At 64.3% G+C, this 18,120-nt stretch overlaps 1 protein-coding gene across 2 annotated transcripts in view; it reads right to left on the bottom strand.

Annotated features, from left to right (window-relative positions):
• The window catches only part of EDC4 (enhancer of mRNA decapping 4), a 149,454-nt gene extending 131,837 nt beyond the window's left edge, over positions 1-17,617 (bottom strand). For both annotated transcript variants that reach the window (XM_040408982.1, XM_040408983.1), the window contains exon 1: positions 17,432-17,617. In XM_040408982.1, coding sequence (XP_040264916.1) covers positions 17,432-17,510 — 79 coding nt within the window. In that variant the 5' untranslated portion in view covers positions 17,511-17,617. The remainder of the gene's footprint in view (positions 1-17,431) is intronic.
• Between the last annotated feature and the right edge of the window lie 503 nt (positions 17,618-18,120).

Genomic DNA, 18,120 nt, shown 5'->3' with positions numbered 1-18,120 from the left:
GGGCGACCCTGAGCTGGCGGGACGCAGGGGAGCGAGGCTGCCCTGGTCCACCTTGTCTTCTGTGGGGGAGGCGGCAGTGCGGAATTACCGGCACTGGCGCAACTCAACCCCGGGAGAAACAGAGGGGTCTAATGCGCCTCTGTTGTCCCTGTAGGTAGAAAAAAAAAAAAATCGAATTAAAAACAACAAATAACGCAAAAATAAAAAATCATAGGAAAACAACTCTGCATAAGCAGGGGGTGTCTTGCCTCCTTGGACACTAAGCAAAAACTGGCAGTCTCTTCTCCAGGCTGAAGGGTATAGCTGATGGAGGAGGGGCTTACAGCTTTCACTTAGTGTCACGCCTCCTTGGGAGCAGAGCTATACCCATGGTTTCCTGTGTCCCCCAAGGAATATGGGCGAGAAATATATATTGTCTGCAGAATGGACACGAATAGGACATGTACTTTCTTTTTCACGGGATGGCGGAACAGACACAATGAATGGGAGAGAAGGACAGAAAGAAGAGACCGGATGGCGCTTAGGAGGAGGTGAGGAAAGCAGAGACTGGAACTACACGGCTCCTACTTTGTGGGTGGCACTACTATTGTACACGAAGTGCCATGATTTTGTACAACAGCAGCTACATGGTAGCACCAACCGCAAAGTGGCAGCCACCCAATAGCGCCAGCCATTCTGCAGTGTTTATAATAAAGCTCACGAAACACAGTATAACCATTAACCTCTTAATGACCGCAGGCGGTGCAGGTCCTCAGCTTGCAGCAACGTCTTTAGGCATCGCTGCAGTTGACGGGGGTTAAGGGCCGCCAGAAGGCCCCGGTGCTAAGAACCGGCCTGAGTCACAGCAAGACTCAGAGGAAGCTTCAATACCGGCTGTTAACCCACTGACCATGCCGTGGTCTACACCACAGCATGATCAAAGTAGAGCGCCCCCTCTGCAAGCCAGCAGCACAGAGGAACACTGGGGTTAATGTGATTCATTAACCCCAAAGTTGACATTGTGCGAGATGGGTTATTTACTATTAATGTGAGGCACATGGTGTTATTACTTTTGTACCTCCATGTGCCTTACATTACTAGTGACCCCATTCAGTACCGCCTCACATGATGAGGTTACTCACCGATACTATTAGGCTAGGGCTACACGGCGACATGAAAAAAGGTCACAACTGCAAATTAATTTTGTAATGACAGTCAATGGTATTGCGCTGCGACAGTCAATAAAACATGGATGGATTTATTGTGGCAGTGATGTCGCAGTGTGACACCATTGACTATTATTATAAAAGTAAAAAAAAAAAAAAAACGGTCACACGTTTCGTGCGACTTCTTGACGCAGAAAAGTCTTTCGAAACATCTCACCGTGTAGTCCTAGCCTTGAATAACAATCCGAAATGGGCTTTGGTTCAGAGTAGGGCTGGGCGATATGGCCTAAAATCTATATTGCGATATCATTTGAACTATGTGCGATAACGATATATATCCCAATATATGTATATCATCCATGTCCCCCAGCCAGCGCCATCAGCCCCATGCCATAGTCATCCTCCAATCCAACCACCGCCCACCCAGAAGGATCAGGCAAAATATTTTAACCCGATCCTTTTGTTCTCCTGGGAGATCAGGTGCATGGTAGCGGTTTTCTGCCCTCTCCACTTTGGATACACACATATACGGCCTAGTAGACCGTGTCGGGGGAGCCGGGAGCGAGTCAGGAGAGCTGCCGGTTTACTTGCCTACCCACAACACTGTCATTCAACCAAATTAAATATTGATTTTCCCTATCCAAACTATAAAATTGTCTCATGGTTTGTTCCATGTGATCTTTTTCTGAGTTGATCATTTGATGGACTTATGTCTTATTTCAACCGTATTAACTATGTACCTAGATGGGCCAAGCCAGGCGGAGGTTTCCTGGGTCAACATCTGGAATAATAGGGTATAATTCCCACATGTAGGTTCCGATTAGAATTTCTGATGCAGTTTTTGGAGCCATACGCAGGTGTGGATAATAAAAGGGCAGTAACTATAAGCGTAGTGGCCACCGCACGGCCGAGCCGCAGCTGGAATGCAGACAAAAGCCCTTTGTCCGCGAGGATAGCTAATAAAGTATTAGCTTGTCGCCGATTGTCCATGGCCACATGCCTAAAACATCAGCCAGGCACCACTTATTCCACTGACAAATTGTGCAGTCAGGGGGCTTTTAGTCACATCACAGCTGTGCCTGAGCCTCTCCACTATGGGGGACACCACCCCAGAGGCCAGCTGCGCCTGAGCCTCTCCACTATGGGGGACACCACCCCAGAGGCCAGCTGCGCCTGAGCCTCTCCACTATGGGGGACACCACCCCAGAGGCCAGCTGCGCCTGAGCCTCTCCACTATGGGGGACACCACCCCAGAGGCCAGCTGCGCCTGAGCCTCTCCACTATGGGGGACACCACCCCAGAGGCCAGCTGCGCCTGAGCCTCTCCACTATGGGGGACACCACCCCAGAGGCCAGCTGCGCCTGAGCCTCTCCACTATGGGGGACACCACCCCAGAGGCCAGCTGCGCCTGAGCCTCTCCACTATGGGGGACACCACCCCAGAGGCCAGCTGCGCCTGAGCCTCTCCACTATGGGGGACACCACCCCAGAGGCCAGCTGCGCCTGAGCCTCTCCACTATGGGGGACACCACCCCAGAGGCCAGCTGCGCCTGAGCCTCTCCACTATGGGGGACACCACCCCAGAGGCCAGCTGCGCCTGAGCCTCTCCACTATGGGGGACACCACCCCAGAGGCCAGCTGCGCCTGAGCCTCTCCACTATGGGGGACACCACCCCAGAGGCCAGCTGCGCCTGAGCCTCTCCACTATGGGGGACACCACCCCAGAGGCCAGCTGCGCCTGAGCCTCTCCACTATGGGGGACACCACCCCAGAGGCCAGCTGCGCCTGAGCCTCTCCACTATGGGGGACACCACCCCAGAGGCCAGCTGCGCCTGAGCCTCTCCACTATGGGGGACACCACCCCAGAGGCCAGCTGCGCCTGAGCCTCTCCACTATGGGGGACACCACCCCAGAGGCCAGCTGCGCCTGAGCCTCTCCACTATGGGGGACACCACCCCAGAGGCCAGCTGCGCCTGAGCCTCTCCACTATGGGGGACACCACCCCAGAGGCCAGCTGCGCCTGAGCCTCTCCACTATGGGGGACACCACCCCAGAGGCCAGCTGCGCCTGAGCCTCTCCACTATGGGGGACACCACCCCAGAGGCCAGCTGCGCCTGAGCCTCTCCACTATGGGGGACACCACCCCAGAGGCCAGCTGCGCCTGAGCCTCTCCACTATGGGGGACACCACCCCAGAGGCCAGCTGCGCCTGAGCCTCTCCACTATGGGGGACACCACCCCAGAGGCCAGCTGCGCCTGAGCCTCTCCACTATGGGGGACACCACCCCAGAGGCCAGCTGCGCCTGAGCCTCTCCACTATGGGGGACACCACCCCAGAGGCCAGCTGCGCCTGAGCCTCTCCACTATGGGGGACACCACCCCAGAGGCCAGCTGCGCCTGAGCCTCTCCACTATGGGGGACACCACCCCAGAGGCCAGCTGCGCCTGAGCCTCTCCACTATGGGGGACACCACCCCAGAGGCCAGCTGCGCCTGAGCCTCTCCACTATGGGGGACACCACCCCAGAGGCCAGCTGCGCCTGAGCCTCTCCACTATGGGGGACACCACCCCAGAGGCCAGCTGCGCCTGAGCCTCTCCACTATGGGGGACACCACCCCAGAGGCCAGCTGCGCCTGAGCCTCTCCACTATGGGGGACACCACCCCAGAGGCCAGCTGCGCCTGAGCCTCTCCACTATGGGGGACACCACCCCAGAGGCCAGCTGCGCCTGAGCCTCTCCACTATGGGGGACACCACCCCAGAGGCCAGCTGCGCCTGAGCCTCTCCACTATGGGGGACACCACCCCAGAGGCCAGCTGCGCCTGAGCCTCTCCACTATGGGGGACACCACCCCAGAGGCCAGCTGCGCCTGAGCCTCTCCACTATGGGGGACACCACCCCAGAGGCCAGCTGCGCCTGAGCCTCTCCACTATGGGGGACACCACCCCAGAGGCCAGCTGCGCCTGAGCCTCTCCACTATGGGGGACACCACCCCAGAGGCCAGCTGCGCCTGAGCCTCTCCACTATGGGGGACACCACCCCAGAGGCCAGCTGCGCCTGAGCCTCTCCACTATGGGGGACACCACCCCAGAGGCCAGCTGCGCCTGAGCCTCTCCACTATGGGGGACACCACCCCAGAGGCCAGCTGCGCCTGAGCCTCTCCACTATGGGGGACACCACCCCAGAGGCCAGCTGCGCCTGAGCCTCTCCACTATGGGGGACACCACCCCAGAGGCCAGCTGCGCCTGAGCCTCTCCACTATGGGGGACACCACCCCAGAGGCCAGCTGCGCCTGAGCCTCTCCACTATGGGGGACACCACCCCAGAGGCCAGCTGCGCCTGAGCCTCTCCACTATGGGGGACACCACCCCAGAGGCCAGCTGCGCCTGAGCCTCTCCACTATGGGGGACACCACCCCAGAGGCCAGCTGCGCCTGAGCCTCTCCACTATGGGGGACACCACCCCAGAGGCCAGCTGCGCCTGAGCCTCTCCACTATGGGGGACACCACCCCAGAGGCCAGCTGCGCCTGAGCCTCTCCACTATGGGGGACACCACCCCAGAGGCCAGCTGCGCCTGAGCCTCTCCACTATGGGGGACACCACCCCAGAGGCCAGCTGCGCCTGAGCCTCTCCACTATGGGGGACACCACCCCAGAGGCCAGCTGCGCCTGAGCCTCTCCACTATGGGGGACACCACCCCAGAGGCCAGCTGCGCCTGAGCCTCTCCACTATGGGGGACACCACCCCAGAGGCCAGCTGCGCCTGAGCCTCTCCACTATGGGGGACACCACCCCAGAGGCCAGCTGCGCCTGAGCCTCTCCACTATGGGGGACACCACCCCAGAGGCCAGCTGCGCCTGAGCCTCTCCACTATGGGGGACACCACCCCAGAGGCCAGCTGCGCCTGAGCCTCTCCACTATGGGGGACACCACCCCAGAGGCCAGCTGCGCCTGAGCCTCTCCACTATGGGGGACACCACCCCAGAGGCCAGCTGCGCCTGAGCCTCTCCACTATGGGGGACACCACCCCAGAGGCCAGCTGCGCCTGAGCCTCTCCACTATGGGGGACACCACCCCAGAGGCCAGCTGCGCCTGAGCCTCTCCACTATGGGGGACACCACCCCAGAGGCCAGCTGCGCCTGAGCCTCTCCACTATGGGGGACACCACCCCAGAGGCCAGCTGCGCCTGAGCCTCTCCACTATGGGGGACACCACCCCAGAGGCCAGCTGCGCCTGAGCCTCTCCACTATGGGGGACACCACCCCAGAGGCCAGCTGCGCCTGAGCCTCTCCACTATGGGGGACACCACCCCAGAGGCCAGCTGCGCCTGAGCCTCTCCACTATGGGGGACACCACCCCAGAGGCCAGCTGCGCCTGAGCCTCTCCACTATGGGGGACACCACCCCAGAGGCCAGCTGCGCCTGAGCCTCTCCACTATGGGGGACACCACCCCAGAGGCCAGCTGCGCCCTGAGCCTCTCCACTATGGGGGACACCACCCCAGAGGCCAGCTGCCCCTGAGCCTCTCCACTATGGGGGACACCACCCCAGAGGCCAGCTGCGCCCTGAGCCTCTCCACTATGGGGGACACCACCCCAGAGGCCAGCTGCCCCTGAGCCTCTCCACTATGGGGGACACCACCCCAGAGGCCAGCTGCCCCTGAGCCTCTCCACTATGGGGGACACCACCCCAGAGGCCAGCTGCCCCTGAGCCTCTCCACTATGGGGGACACCACCCCAGAGGCCAGCTGCCCCTGAGCCTCTCCACTATGGGGGACACCACCCCAGAGGCCAGCTGCCCCTGAGCCTCTCCACTATGGGGGACACCACCCCAGAGGCCAGCTGCCCCTGAGCCTCTCCACTATGGGGGACACCACCCCAGAGGCCAGCTGCCCCTGAGCCTCTCCACTATGGGGGACACCACCCCAGAGGCCAGCTGCCCCTGAGCCTCTCCACTATGGGGGACACCACCCCAGAGGCCAGCTGCCCCTGAGCCTCTCCACTATGGGGGACACCACCCCAGAGGCCAGCTGCCCCTGAGCCTCTCCACTATGGGGGACACCACCCCAGAGGCCAGCTGCCCCTGAGCCTCTCCACTATGGGGGACACCACCCCAGAGGCCAGCTGCCCCTGAGCCTCTCCACTATGGGGGACACCACCCCAGAGGCCAGCTGCCCCTGAGCCTCTCCACTATGGGGGACACCACCCCAGAGGCCAGCTGCCCCTGAGCCTCTCCACTATGGGGGACACCACCCCAGAGGCCAGCTGCCCCTGAGCCTCTCCACTATGGGGGACACCACCCCAGAGGCCAGCTGCCCCTGAGCCTCTCCACTATGGGGGACACCACCCCAGAGGCCAGCTGCCCCTGAGCCTCTCCACTATGGGGGACACCACCCCAGAGGCCAGCTGCCCCTGAGCCTCTCCACTATGGGGGACACCACCCCAGAGGCCAGCTGCCCCTGAGCCTCTCCACTATGGGGGACACCACCCCAGAGGCCAGCTGCCCCTGAGCCTCTCCACTATGGGGGACACCACCCCAGAGGCCAGCTGCCCCTGAGCCTCTCCACTATGGGGGACACCACCCCAGAGGCCAGCTGCCCCTGAGCCTCTCCACTATGGGGGACACCACCCCAGAGGCCAGCTGCCCCTGAGCCTCTCCACTATGGGGGACACCACCCCAGAGGCCAGCTGCCCCTGAGCCTCTCCACTATGGGGGACACCACCCCAGAGGCCAGCTGCCCCTGAGCCTCTCCACTATGGGGGACACCACCCCAGAGGCCAGCTGCCCCTGAGCCTCTCCACTATGGGGGACACCACCCCAGAGGCCAGCTGCCCCTGAGCCTCTCCACTATGGGGGACACCACCCCAGAGGCCAGCTGCCCCTGAGCCTCTCCACTATGGGGGACACCACCCCAGAGGCCAGCTGCCCCTGAGCCTCTCCACTATGGGGGACACCACCCCAGAGGCCAGCTGCCCCTGAGCCTCTCCACTATGGGGGACACCACCCCAGAGGCCAGCTGCCCCTGAGCCTCTCCACTATGGGGGACACCACCCCAGAGGCCAGCTGCCCCTGAGCCTCTCCACTATGGGGGACACCACCCCAGAGGCCAGCTGCCCCTGAGCCTCTCCACTATGGGGGACACCACCCCAGAGGCCAGCTGCCCCTGAGCCTCTCCACTATGGGGGACACCACCCCAGAGGCCAGCTGCCCCTGAGCCTCTCCACTATGGGGGACACCACCCCAGAGGCCAGCTGCCCCTGAGCCTCTCCACTATGGGGGACACCACCCCAGAGGCCAGCTGCCCCTGAGCCTCTCCACTATGGGGGACACCACCCCAGAGGCCAGCTGCCCCTGAGCCTCTCCACTATGGGGGACACCACCCCAGAGGCCAGCTGCCCCTGAGCCTCTCCACTATGGGGGACACCACCCCAGAGGCCAGCTGCCCCTGAGCCTCTCCACTATGGGGGACACCACCCCAGAGGCCAGCTGCCCCTGAGCCTCTCCACTATGGGGGACACCACCCCAGAGGCCAGCTGCCCCTGAGCCTCTCCACTATGGGGGACACCACCCCCAGAGGCCAGCTGCCCCTGAGCCTCTCCACTAGGGGGGACACCACCCCAGAGGCCAGCTGCCCCTGAGCCTCTCCACTATGGGGGACACCACCCCAGAGGCCAGCTGCCCCTGAGCCTCTCCACTATGGGGGACACCACCCCAGAGGCCAGCTGCCCCTGAGCCTCTCCACTATGGGGGACACCACCCCAGAGGCCAGCTGCCCCTGAGCCTCTCCACTATGGGGGACACCACCCCAGAGGCCAGCTGCCCCTGAGCCTCTCCACTATGGGGGACACCACCCCAGAGGCCAGCTGCCCCTGAGCCTCTCCACTATGGGGGACACCACCCCAGAGGCCAGCTGCCCCTGAGCCTCTCCACTATGGGGGACACCACCCCAGAGGCCAGCTGCCCCTGAGCCTCTCCACTATGGGGGACACCACCCCAGAGGCCAGCTGCCCCTGAGCCTCTCCACTATGGGGGACACCACCCCAGAGGCCAGCTGCCCCTGAGCCTCTCCACTATGGGGGACACCACCCCAGAGGCCAGCTGCCCCTGAGCCTCTCCACTATGGGGGACACCACCCCAGAGGCCAGCTGCCCCTGAGCCTCTCCACTATGGGGGACACCACCCCAGAGGCCAGCTGCCCCTGAGCCTCTCCACTATGGGGGACACCACCCCAGAGGCCAGCTGCCCCTGAGCCTCTCCACTATGGGGGACACCACCCCAGAGGCCAGCTGCCCCTGAGCCTCTCCACTATGGGGGACACCACCCCAGAGGCCAGCTGCCCCTGAGCCTCTCCACTATGGGGGACACCACCCCAGAGGCCAGCTGCCCCTGAGCCTCTCCACTATGGGGGACACCACCCCAGAGGCCAGCTGCCCCTGAGCCTCTCCACTATGGGGGACACCACCCCAGAGGCCAGCTGCCCCTGAGCCTCTCCACTATGGGGGACACCACCCCAGAGGCCAGCTGCCCCTGAGCCTCTCCACTATGGGGGACACCACCCCAGAGGCCAGCTGCCCCTGAGCCTCTCCACTATGGGGGACACCACCCCAGAGGCCAGCTGCCCCTGAGCCTCTCCACTATGGGGGACACCACCCCAGAGGCCAGCTGCCCCTGAGCCTCTCCACTATGGGGGACACCACCCCAGAGGCCAGCTGCCCCTGAGCCTCTCCACTATGGGGGACACCACCCCAGAGGCCAGCTGCCCCTGAGCCTCTCCACTATGGGGGACACCACCCCAGAGGCCAGCTGCCCCTGAGCCTCTCCACTATGGGGGACACCACCCCAGAGGCCAGCTGCCCCTGAGCCTCTCCACTATGGGGGACACCACCCCAGAGGCCAGCTGCCCCTGAGCCTCTCCACTATGGGGGACACCACCCCAGAGGCCAGCTGCCCCTGAGCCTCTCCACTATGGGGGACACCACCCCAGAGGCCAGCTGCCCCTGAGCCTCTCCACTATGGGGGACACCACCCCAGAGGCCAGCTGCCCCTGAGCCTCTCCACTATGGGGGACACCACCCCAGAGGCCAGCTGCCCCTGAGCCTCTCCACTATGGGGGACACCACCCCAGAGGCCAGCTGCCCCTGAGCCTCTCCACTATGGGGGACACCACCCCAGAGGCCAGCTGCCCCTGAGCCTCTCCACTATGGGGGACACCACCCCAGAGGCCAGCTGCCCCTGAGCCTCTCCACTATGGGGGACACCACCCCAGAGGCCAGCTGCCCCTGAGCCTCTCCACTATGGGGGACACCACCCCAGAGGCCAGCTGCCCCTGAGCCTCTCCACTATGGGGGACACCACCCCAGAGGCCAGCTGCCCCTGAGCCTCTCCACTATGGGGGACACCACCCCAGAGGCCAGCTGCCCCTGAGCCTCTCCACTATGGGGGACACCACCCCAGAGGCCAGCTGCCCCTGAGCCTCTCCACTATGGGGGACACCACCCCAGAGGCCAGCTGCCCCTGAGCCTCTCCACTATGGGGGACACCACCCCAGAGGCCAGCTGCCCCTGAGCCTCTCCACTATGGGGGACACCACCCCAGAGGCCAGCTGCCCCTGAGCCTCTCCACTATGGGGGACACCACCCCAGAGGCCAGCTGCCCCTGAGCCTCTCCACTATGGGGGACACCACCCCAGAGGCCAGCTGCCCCTGAGCCTCTCCACTATGGGGGACACCACCCCAGAGGCCAGCTGCCCCTGAGCCTCTCCACTATGGGGGACACCACCCCAGAGGCCAGCTGCCCCTGAGCCTCTCCACTATGGGGGACACCACCCCAGAGGCCAGCTGCCCCTGAGCCTCTCCACTATGGGGGACACCACCCCCAGAGGCCAGCTGCCCCTGAGCCTCTCCACTATGGGGGACACCACCCCAGAGGCCAGCTGCCCCTGAGCCTCTCCACTATGGGGGACACCACCCCAGAGGCCAGCTGCCCCTGAGCCTCTCCACTATGGGGGACACCACCCCAGAGGCCAGCTGCCCCTGAGCCTCTCCACTATGGGGGACACCACCCCAGAGGCCAGCTGCCCCTGAGCCTCTCCACTATGGGGGACACCACCCCAGAGGCCAGCTGCCCCTGAGCCTCTCCACTATGGGGGACACCACCCCAGAGGCCAGCTGCCCCTGAGCCTCTCCACTATGGGGGACACCACCCCAGAGGCCAGCTGCCCCTGAGCCTCTCCACTATGGGGGACACCACCCCAGAGGCCAGCTGCCCCTGAGCCTCTCCACTATGGGGGACACCACCCCAGAGGCCAGCTGCCCCTGAGCCTCTCCACTATGGGGGACACCACCCCAGAGGCCAGCTGCCCCTGAGCCTCTCCACTATGGGGGACACCACCCCAGAGGCCAGCTGCCCCTGAGCCTCTCCACTATGGGGGACACCCACCCCAGAGGCCAGCTGCCCCTGAGCCTCTCCACTATGGGGGACACCACCCCAGAGGCCAGCTGCCCCTGAGCCTCTCCACTATGGGGGACACCACCCCAGAGGCCAGCTGCCCCTGAGCCTCTCCACTATGGGGGACACCACCCCAGAGGCCAGCTGCCCCTGAGCCTCTCCACTATGGGGGACACCACCCCAGAGGCCAGCTGCCCCTGAGCCTCTCCACTATGGGGGACACCACCCCAGAGGCCAGCTGCCCCTGAGCCTCTCCACTATGGGGGACACCACCCCAGAGGCCAGCTGCCCCTGAGCCTCTCCACTATGGGGGACACCACCCCAGAGGCCAGCTGCCCCTGAGCCTCTCCACTATGGGGGACACCACCCCAGAGGCCAGCTGCCCCTGAGCCTCTCCACTATGGGGGGACACCACCCCAGAGGCCAGCTGCCCCTGAGCCTCTCCACTATGGGGGACACCACCCCAGAGGCCAGCTGCCCCTGAGCCTCTCCACTATGGGGGACACCACCCCAGAGGCCAGCTGCCCCTGAGCCTCTCCACTATGGGGGACACCACCCCAGAGGCCAGCTGCCCCTGAGCCTCTCCACTATGGGGGACACCACCCCAGAGGCCAGCTGCCCCTGAGCCTCTCCACTATGGGGGACACCACCCCAGAGGCCAGCTGCCCCGGGGCCTCTCCACTATGGGGGACACCACCCCAGAGGCCAGCTGCCCCTGAGCCTCTCCACTATGGGGGACACCACCCCAGAGGCCAGCTGCCCCTGAGCCTCTCCACTATGGGGGACACCACCCCAGAGGCCAGCTGCCCCTGAGCCTCTCCACTATGGGGGACACCACCCCAGAGGCCAGCTGCCCCTGAGCCTCTCCACTATGGGGGACACCACCCCAGAGGCCAGCTGCCCCTGAGCCTCTCCACTATGGGGGACACCACCCCAGAGGCCAGCTGCCCCTGAGCCTCTCCACTATGGGGGACACCACCCCAGAGGCCAGCTGCCCCTGAGCCTCTCCACTATGGGGGACACCACCCCAGAGGCCAGCTGCCCCTGAGCCTCTCCACTATGGGGGACACCACCCCAGAGGCCAGCTGCCCCTGAGCCTCTCCACTATGGGGGACACCACCCAGAGGCCAGCTGCCCCTGAGCCTCTCCACTATGGGGGACACCACCCCAGAGGCCAGCTGCCCCTGAGCCTCTCCACTATGGGGGACACCACCCCAGAGGCCAGCTGCCCCTGAGCCTCTCCACTATGGGGGACACCACCCCAGAGGCCAGCTGCCCCTGAGCCTCTCCACTATGGGGGACACCACCCCAGAGGCCAGCTGCCCCTGAGCCTCTCCACTATGGGGGACACCACCCCAGAGGCCAGCTGCCCCTGAGCCTCTCCACTATGGGGGACACCACCCCAGAGGCCAGCTGCCCCTGAGCCTCTCCACTATGGGGGACACCACCCCAGAGGCCAGCTGCCCCTGAGCCTCTCCACTATGGGGGACACCACCCCAGAGGCCAGCTGCCCCTGAGCCTCTCCACTATGGGGGACACCACCCCCAGAGGCCAGCTGCCCCTGAGCCTCTCCACTATGGGGGACACCACCCCAGAGGCCAGCTGCCCCTGAGCCTCTCCACTATGGGGGACACCACCCCAGAGGCCAGCTGCCCCTGAGCCTCTCCACTATGGGGGACACCACCCCAGAGGCCAGCTGCCCCTGAGCCTCTCCACTATGGGGGACACCACCCCAGAGGCCAGCTGCCCCTGAGCCTCTCCACTATGGGGGACACCACCCCAGAGGCCAGCTGCCCCTGAGCCTCTCCACTATGGGGGACACCACCCCAGAGGCCAGCTGCCCCTGAGCCTCTCCACTATGGGGGACACCACCCCAGAGGCCAGCTGCCCCTGAGCCTCTCCACTATGGGGGACACCACCCCAGAGGCCAGCTGCCCCTGAGCCTCTCCACTATGGGGGACACCACCCCAGAGGCCAGCTGCCCCTGAGCCTCTCCACTATGGGGGACACCACCCCAGAGGCCAGCTGCCCCTGAGCCTCTCCACTATGGGGGACACCACCCCAGAGGCCAGCTGCCCCTGAGCCTCTCCACTATGGGGGACACCACCCCAGAGGCCAGCTGCCCCTGAGCCTCTCCACTATGGGGGACACCACCCCAGAGGCCAGCTGCCCCTGAGCCTCTCCACTATGGGGGACACCACCCCAGAGGCCAGCTGCCCCTGAGCCTCTCCACTATGGGGGACACCACCCCAGAGGCCAGCTGCCCCTGAGCCTCTCCACTATGGGGGACACCACCCCAGAGGCCAGCTGCCCCTGAGCCTCTCCACTATGGGGGACACCACCCCAGAGGCCAGCTGCCCCTGAGCCTCTCCACTATGGGGGACACCACCCCAGAGGCCAGCTGCCCCTGAGCCTCTCCACTATGGGGGACACCACCCCAGAGGCCAGCTGCCCCTGAGCCTCTCCACTATGGGGGACACCACCCCAGAGGCCAGCTGCCCCTGAGCCTCTCCACTATGGGGGACACCACCCCAGAGGCCAGCTGCCCCTGAGCCTCTCCACTATGGGGGACACCACCCCAGAGGCCAGCTGCCCCTGAGCCTCTCCACTATGGGGGACACCACCCCAGAGGCCAGCTGCCCCTGAGCCTCTCCACTATGGGGGACACCACCCCAGAGGCCAGCTGCCCCTGAGCCTCTCCACTATGGGGGACACCACCCCAGAGGCCAGCTGCCCCTGAGCCTCTCCACTATGGGGGACACCACCCCAGAGGCCAGCTGCCCCTGAGCCTCTCCACTATGGGGGACACCACCCCAGAGGCCAGCTGCCCCTGAGCCTCTCCACTATGGGGGACACCACCCCAGAGGCCAGCTGCCCCTGAGCCTCTCCACTATGGGGGACACCACCCCAGAGGCCAGCTGCCCCTGAGCCTCTCCACTATGGGGGACACCACCCCAGAGGCCAGCTGCCCCTGAGCCTCTCCACTATGGGGGACACCACCCCAGAGGCCAGCTGCCCCTGAGCCTCTCCACTATGGGGGACACCACCCCAGAGGCCAGCTGCCCCTGAGCCTCTCCACTATGGGGGACACCACCCCAGAGGCCAGCTGCCCCTGAGCCTCTCCACTATGGGGGACACCACCCCAGAGGCCAGCTGCCCCTGAGCCTCTCCACTATGGGGGACACCACCCCAGAGGCCAGCTGCCCCTGAGCCTCTCCACTATGGGGGACACCACCCCAGAGGCCAGCTGCCCCTGAGCCTCTCCACTATGGGGGACACCACCCCAGAGGCCAGCTGCCCCTGAGCCTCTCCACTATGGGGGACACCACCCCAGAGGCCAGCTGCCCCTGAGCCTCTCCACTATGGGGGACACCACCCCAGAGGCCAGCTGCCCCTGAGCCTCTCCACTATGGGGGACACCACCCCAGAGGCCAGCTGCCCCTGAGCCTCTCCACTATGGGGGACACCACCCCAGAGGCCAGCTGCCCCTGAGCCTCTCCACTATGGGGGACACCACCCCAGAGGCCAGCTGCCCCTGAGCCTCTCCACTATGGGGGACACCACCCCAGAGGCCAGCTGCCCCTGAGCCTCTCCACTATGGGGACACCACCCCAGAGGCCAGCTGCCCCTGAGCCTCTCCACTATGGGGGACACCACCCCAGAGGCCAGCTGCCCCTGAGCCTCTCCACTATGGGGGACACCACCCCAGAGGCCAGCTGCCCCTGAGCCTCTCCACTATGGGGGACACCACCCCAGAGGCCAGCTGCCCCTGAGCCTCTCCACTATGGGGGACACCACCCCAGAGGCCAGCTGCCCCTGAGCCTCTCCACTATGGGGGACACCACCCCAGAGGCCAGCTGCCCCTGAGCCTCTCCACTATGGGGGACACCACCCCAGAGGCCAGCTGCCCCTGAGCCTCTCCACTATGGGGGACACCACCCCAGAGGCCAGCTGCCCCTGAGCCTCTCCACTATGGGGGACACCACCCCAGAGGCCAGCTGCCCCTGAGCCTCTCCACTATGGGGGACACCACCCCAGAGGCCAGCTGCCCCTGAGCCTCTCCACTATGGGGGACACCACCCCAGAGGCCAGCTGCCCCTGAGCCTCTCCACTATGGGGGACACCACCCCAGAGGCCAGCTGCCCCTGAGCCTCTCCACTATGGGGGACACCACCCCAGAGGCCAGCTGCCCCTGAGCCTCTCCACTATGGGGGACACCACCCCAGAGGCCAGCTGCCCCTGAGCCTCTCCACTATGGGGGACACCACCCCAGAGGCCAGCTGCCCCTGAGCCTCTCCACTATGGGGGACACCACCCCAGAGGCCAGCTGCCCCTGAGCCTCTCCACTATGGGGGACACCACCCCAGAGGCCAGCTGCCCCTGAGCCTCTCCACTATGGGGGACACCACCCCAGAGGCCAGCTGCCCCTGAGCCTCTCCACTATGGGGGACACCACCCCAGAGGCCAGCTGCCCCTGAGCCTCTCCACTATGGGGGACACCACCCCAGAGGCCAGCTGCCCCTGAGCCTCTCCACTATGGGGGACACCACCCCAGAGGCCAGCTGCCCCTGAGCCTCTCCACTATGGGGGACACCACCCCAGAGGCCAGCTGCCCCTGAGCCTCTCCACTATGGGGGACACCACCCCAGAGGCCAGCTGCCCCTGAGCCTCTCCACTATGGGGGACACCACCCCAGAGGCCAGCTGCCCCTGAGCCTCTCCACTATGGGGGACACCACCCCAGAGGCCAGCTGCCCCTGAGCCTCTCCACTATGGGGGACACCACCCCAGAGGCCAGCTGCCCCTGAGCCTCTCCACTATGGGGGACACCACCCCAGAGGCCAGCTGCCCCTGAGCCTCTCCACTATGGGGGACACCACCCCAGAGGCCAGCTGCCCCTGAGCCTCTCCACTATGGGGGACACCACCCCAGAGGCCAGCTGCCCCTGAGCCTCTCCACTATGGGGGACACCACCCCAGAGGCCAGCTGCCCCTGAGCCTCTCCACTATGGGGGACACCACCCCAGAGGCCAGCTGCCCCTGAGCCTCTCCACTATGGGGGACACCACCCCAGAGGCCAGCTGCCCCTGAGCCTCTCCACTATGGGGGACACCACCCCAGAGGCCAGCTGCCCCTGAGCCTCTCCACTATGGGGGACACCACCCCAGAGGCCAGCTGCCCCTGAGCCTCTCCACTATGGGGGACACCACCCCAGAGGCCAGCTGCCCCTGAGCCTCTCCACTATGGGGGACACCACCCCAGAGGCCAGCTGCCCCTGAGCCTCTCCACTATGGGGGGACACCACCCCAGAGGCCAGCTGCCCCTGAGCCTCTCCACTATGGGGGACACCACCCCAGAGGCCAGCTGCCCCTGAGCCTCTCCACTATGGGGGACAGCACCCCAGAGGCCAGCTGCCCCTGAGCCTCTCCACTATGGGGGACACCACCCCAGAGGCCAGCTGCCCCTGAGCCTCTCCACTATGGGGGACACCACCCCAGAGGCCAGCTGCCCCTGAGCCTCTCCACTATGGGGGACACCACCCCAGAGGCCAGCTGCCCCTGAGCCTCTCCACTATGGGGGACACCACCCCAGAGGCCAGCTGCCCCTGAGCCTCTCCACTATGGGGGACACCACCCCAGAGGCCAGCTGCCCCGCTCCACTATGGGGGACACCACCCCAGAGGCCAGCTGCCCCGCTCCACTATGGGGGACACCACCCCAGAGGCCAGCTGCCCCGCTCCACTATGGGGGACACCACCCCAGAGGCCAGCTGCCCCGCTCCACTATGGGGGACACCACCCCAGAGGCCAGCTGCCCCGCTCCACTATGGGGGACACCACCCCAGAGGCCAGCTGCCCCGCTCCACTATGGGGGACACCACCCCAGAGGCCAGCTGCCCCGCTCCACTATGGGGGACACCACCCCAGAGGCCAGCTGCCCCGCTCCACTATGGGGGACACCACCCCAGAGGCCAGCTGCCCCGCTCCACTATGGGGGACACCACCCCAGAGGCCAGCTGCTCCGCTCCACTATGGGGGACACCACCCCAGAGGCCAGCTGCTCCGCTCCACTATGGGGGACACCACCCCAGAGGCCAGCTGCTCCGCTCCACTACGTGGGACACCACCCCAGAGGCCAGCTGCTCCGCTCCACTATGGGGGACACCACGCTAAAGACGAAAAGCTCCACAGGACACCACCCTAAAGGCCAGAAGCTCCGCTACATGGGATACCAACCTAAAGAACAGATGCTCCACTATTACTAGAAGGGTTCTCCAGGCTTTTTAAGAAATCAGTCCTTTCTCTGGCCACAAGTTGCGGGCTCTTCCCCTCAGTTCCTGACCAGATGTGTGGCCCTGTCTGGTTGGTACCTAGGCAGAAGATCCCACAGCCTGTGTTAGTGCAGCAGAGTGGGCGGCAGGGCAAGTACTAACTAAATTATCTTTCTTCAACATGATAGATTACAGGATTGATTTCCTAAAAAGTGCGGAGAACCCCTTTGACGGTGGAAATAAAACCGTGATTTCTTGTAATAATCCATGTGTAGTCCAGGAGGCGCTGCAGCCACTTACCGCATAATTACTACAGGACAATAAAACCGCTCCTGCTGCCTAGGAACCTGTTCACACTGACAGGACGCTTCCCAAGGCAGAGGGGAACTTTCGCTCCTGAGCACATCCACTTCATGACTAGGACTTCCCTGGGAACAAGCAGAGCATGGCCTCCTCCTCTCCAGGACGCTGTGCTCCTCCATGGAGAAGTTCTCTCAGGCACAGAACAGTGGAGCCCCCAGCCTCTACTTCCCAAACTTCCCTTCCACCCCCTGAGCAGGACCCCCCCTCTCCTCACCTCCAGGACGGTCCAGCTTCAGAATGTCCCTCAGGTGCTGAGTGGCGTCTACGTCAATGTTAGAAGCCGAAGCCATCATTTATGGAGCGATCTCCCGCCTCGTACACACGAAGCGCGTAAGAGCCGTTCACCAACTCAATCTACTTCCGTTCCGTTCTGTGCTCCGTTTTCTCCTTCCCCTCAGGAAACGAGACCGCAGCTCAATGGTTCTGTTTGTTCTGCTGATGCGCGAGTCACGTGGTTGACAGATGGTCACGTGGTTTGCCTCCGCTAGTCAGTGCAGGAACTGGATGGAGGGTGCGGGTCATGGACGGCGTTCTGACAGATTACTATACCTTATCAGAAGGCTATACCCTCGTCACGAGGTATAGTAATCTGTCAGAACTACGGCAGTGTGAAAGAGCAGAGTAACGTGAGGATAATGGCGGAGATTTATCTAAAACTGGTGTAAAGGGAAACTGGCTTAGTTGCCCATGGCAACCAACCAGATTCCAACTTTCATTTTTCAGAGCTCCTTTGGGAAATGAAAGGTGGAATCTGATTGGTTGCTGTGGGCACCTAAGCCAGTTTCCCTTTACACCAGTTTGATCAATTTCCCCCAATGTGCTTTATGGGAGGAATGGTGCTTTCAAAGTAGAGGACTGAAGGGTAGATATGTGGGATGAGGGCTGTAGATGGGGTTGATATGC

The sequence above is a fragment of the Bufo bufo genome, chromosome 10 (assembly GCF_905171765.1).
Source record: "Bufo bufo chromosome 10, aBufBuf1.1, whole genome shotgun sequence".
In the NCBI taxonomy this organism is placed as follows: domain Eukaryota; kingdom Metazoa; phylum Chordata; class Amphibia; order Anura; family Bufonidae; genus Bufo; species Bufo bufo.
The sequence above is the reverse complement of the archived record's forward strand: the minus strand, read 5'-3'. Positions and strand labels throughout refer to the sequence as shown.